General features: G+C 37.7%; 1 protein-coding gene across 1 annotated transcript in view; it reads left to right on the top strand.

The window, feature by feature from the left end:
- REEP5 (receptor accessory protein 5) overlaps positions 1-2,590 on the top strand; it is a 24,841-nt gene extending 22,251 nt beyond the window's left edge. Inside the window, exons 4-5 of the mRNA XM_019517267.1 lie at positions 122-290; positions 1,257-2,590. Coding sequence (XP_019372812.1) covers positions 122-290; positions 1,257-1,306 — 219 coding nt within the window. The 3' untranslated portion in view covers positions 1,307-2,590. The remainder of the gene's footprint in view (positions 1-121; positions 291-1,256) is intronic.
- The last annotated feature ends 228 nt before the right edge of the window (positions 2,591-2,818 follow it).

Raw genomic sequence — 2,818 nt, 5'->3', positions numbered from 1 at the left:
TTTAAAAAAAAAAAAAAAAAAAAAAGTAACCTTCAACTTATTTTTCAAATGTGTCGGTCTTGGGGAAAGAACTCAGATGTCTCGAGTCCTAAATCCTCTTGTGCTTTCTTGTTCCATGCAGTGCGGTTTTCTGGTGTGGTGCATGGCTCCAAGCCCTTCCAATGGAGCAGAGTTCCTCTACCATCGAATTATCCGCCCTTTCTTCCTGAAGCATGAGGCTCAGCTGGATGACGTTGTAAAAGATCTGAAAGACAAAGCTGCAGAAACTGCTGATACCATCACTAGGGAAGGTGAGGCCAAGACTGAAAAGTCTATAAAAAGAATTTGCAATTTTACCTTTCCAGTATCGCTGTTTTAGGAAAAAGTCAAGAACATTGGTATTGTTAGATGCTGCTTTTCAAGATATTAGGGTTGAGGGGGACAGTGTTGTTTGAATGGAGAAATTAAGTTTGAAAGTCCAAGAAAGAGGCATGGTGCTTCAAGTCTGCTGTTTTTTAGAGCATGTTAATGCTAAATGGCTGTTAGCTTGTTTGAACCCCAATCTAAGGAAAGAAGGGACCTCGTGGAAAAACAGTTGAAGCATCTTTAGACCATAAATCATATTGTCGCATGAGATTTCCCTTTATTCTCTAATTTCCCCATTTTTTTTGTCTATTTGTATTTACGTGTGACCTTTACTAGGAAAACATACCTGGTGTTATATACAGTATCAGTTATAAAATAGATAACTTCCATTTTCTCTACTGTTTCTGTTCTACCTATTGCCTATGTTTTATGCCTATTCTGTTACTTTCCTCCTCTTTCATCTTCCTTTTGTTTCCCATCTTTAAATACCTTTTTAGACCTGAAGAGTTGTATATACATCTTTTACATCTTTACCCCTTGCTAACACTATCCCAGTTCCACACCATTTGACTAGTCTGTTTCTTGCTCTGGACTTTATAGTAGAGTTACAAAATATACATCTACTTTAGCATACTAAACCCAGTTTTTCATTTTAAATGGTACTACTTAGACTTATCACTGCTTCCCTATAATATAAAGGTTAGGATTCTGCTGTTAAGTTTATAGTAAATCTCATTTCATTCCCTGATTCTCCTCAGGTAGGTTTGGTTGGTTAAATGTTGTCCTTCCACTGGAGGTGGGACTTGAGTCTTTTACATCTCCATAGCAGTAAAGCAAGTTACTTCTAGTATGCTAAAAGTTAACACTTATCTTTTTTTTTTTCCCCCCCCTTCCCCCTTTCCATCTTACAGCCAAGAAAGCTACAGTGAATTTACTGGGTGAGGAGAAGAAGAGTACTTAAAACAGTTAACTGGATGAAGAAAGTTTCCCTCCCCCTCCCCCATCACCTCCTTTATAAAGCTTGATGTTACTGGGGACTATGGTATAATTTTAACAATGTTGCCTTGGAAACATTTTTGATATATTAGGGGAATGTGTTGTAAGTTTTGCTTACTACTTTGCTGTTGTCTGTATAAAAAGTGAGCATTTTTATTTAAATGCAGTGCAGTGAGCAGCATCTAAAGCTTATTGAAAATATTTTATTAGTCACTGTGAAGAGGAAGATCTTTCAGTAGCTTCCTCTTGCAGTAAACATAAATAAAATTATATATCCCACAGGCTCTGCAACTCAGTTTTTCTTTATGCATGCATTCTCTGTAGTTCTGTTAATATTTTAACTGTGGTTCTTCCTGTAATGTACAACCCTTGTATGGAAAAAATGTTCCGAATGCATTTCCATGCATATATTTACATATACAAGGACTAGTTATCAAAAGAAAGTGTTTTATGATACCTCCCCACTAATGAAGTGATTTAAGCTGAGTGCAGTAGGCACCTGGTCACAGAGATTCTGTGTTGCACATGTGTGTGTTCTTAAATGAGTAGAGGTTACACACAGAAAAAAAGTACTTTGGTGCCAGTGACCAAATTTATACTGGTGTGAAGTTATTTGCCAGAAATGGATGCACTGAATTGCTTGTCTAAGGTGAGTAAAGCCTACTCCCTTCCTTGTTTAGTTAAATGCAGCAGGCATCTAAAACTAAGAATGGAGTGCCTTATAAATAAATTGACTCAGAAGAAAGGCAGAGGTACCTTTCACTGAAAATTAACTAAAAACCCCTGCTGAAGAGTTTTACAGCTGGCACTAATTATGGGGACTGACTCTTGCCTTACCATTGTTCCCATCAGCACCTTTCTCCATTAATTTTCCTTGCTGTACATGTTGGCTGCATACAGGGATGTTGCTCCTCCCAAGCTTTGTAAGGGAATGCAGTCCCTCTTGTAGGGAGTAGTAGAGTTGTCTGGGTTGCTTGATTTGACAGGACTGAGAACATGACCAGACTTAGAAGGAAGAAAAATTACAATTCATTAAGCAGAATCTGATCCCATGATCTTGAGCATACATGTACCATGGTACCTTCATTGCTGAACTTTTTTTCATAGCAGTCTCATGCTGCTTCAAAAAATACTGCAGTCATCAAGTTTGTTACCTTCCCCACTGACACTTCCTTGGTGTTCCATGTTTTAATTATAAACAAGGAAAAGTGAAATGTTTGATATTTGTGGGTCAGTCTACATACCAAAGAAAAAAAAAGGCTTGCAAATCTGAATCTTCTTATGAAAAGGCTTTTCTAAATTTTCAAATGCGAGTGGTGTGGCCCCAAACATTGTTCCCCAAGGATATTGCCAAGGGGTGAAACTTGCCTGTGGAATACAAAAGTGTTACTGCTGCATCTTGAGGGCAGGATATTTTCAATAGGCTTCATAAAATTTAAAGCTGGAAGGGATATCGGTAAACTTCTCTTACTGAGAA

Source organism: Gavialis gangeticus, unplaced genomic scaffold, assembly GCF_001723915.1.
Source record: "Gavialis gangeticus isolate Ggan-Ray unplaced genomic scaffold, GavGan_comp1, whole genome shotgun sequence".
Lineage (NCBI taxonomy): Eukaryota > Metazoa > Chordata > Crocodylia > Gavialidae > Gavialis > Gavialis gangeticus.
This window is presented reverse-complemented; position numbering and strand designations above follow the sequence as displayed.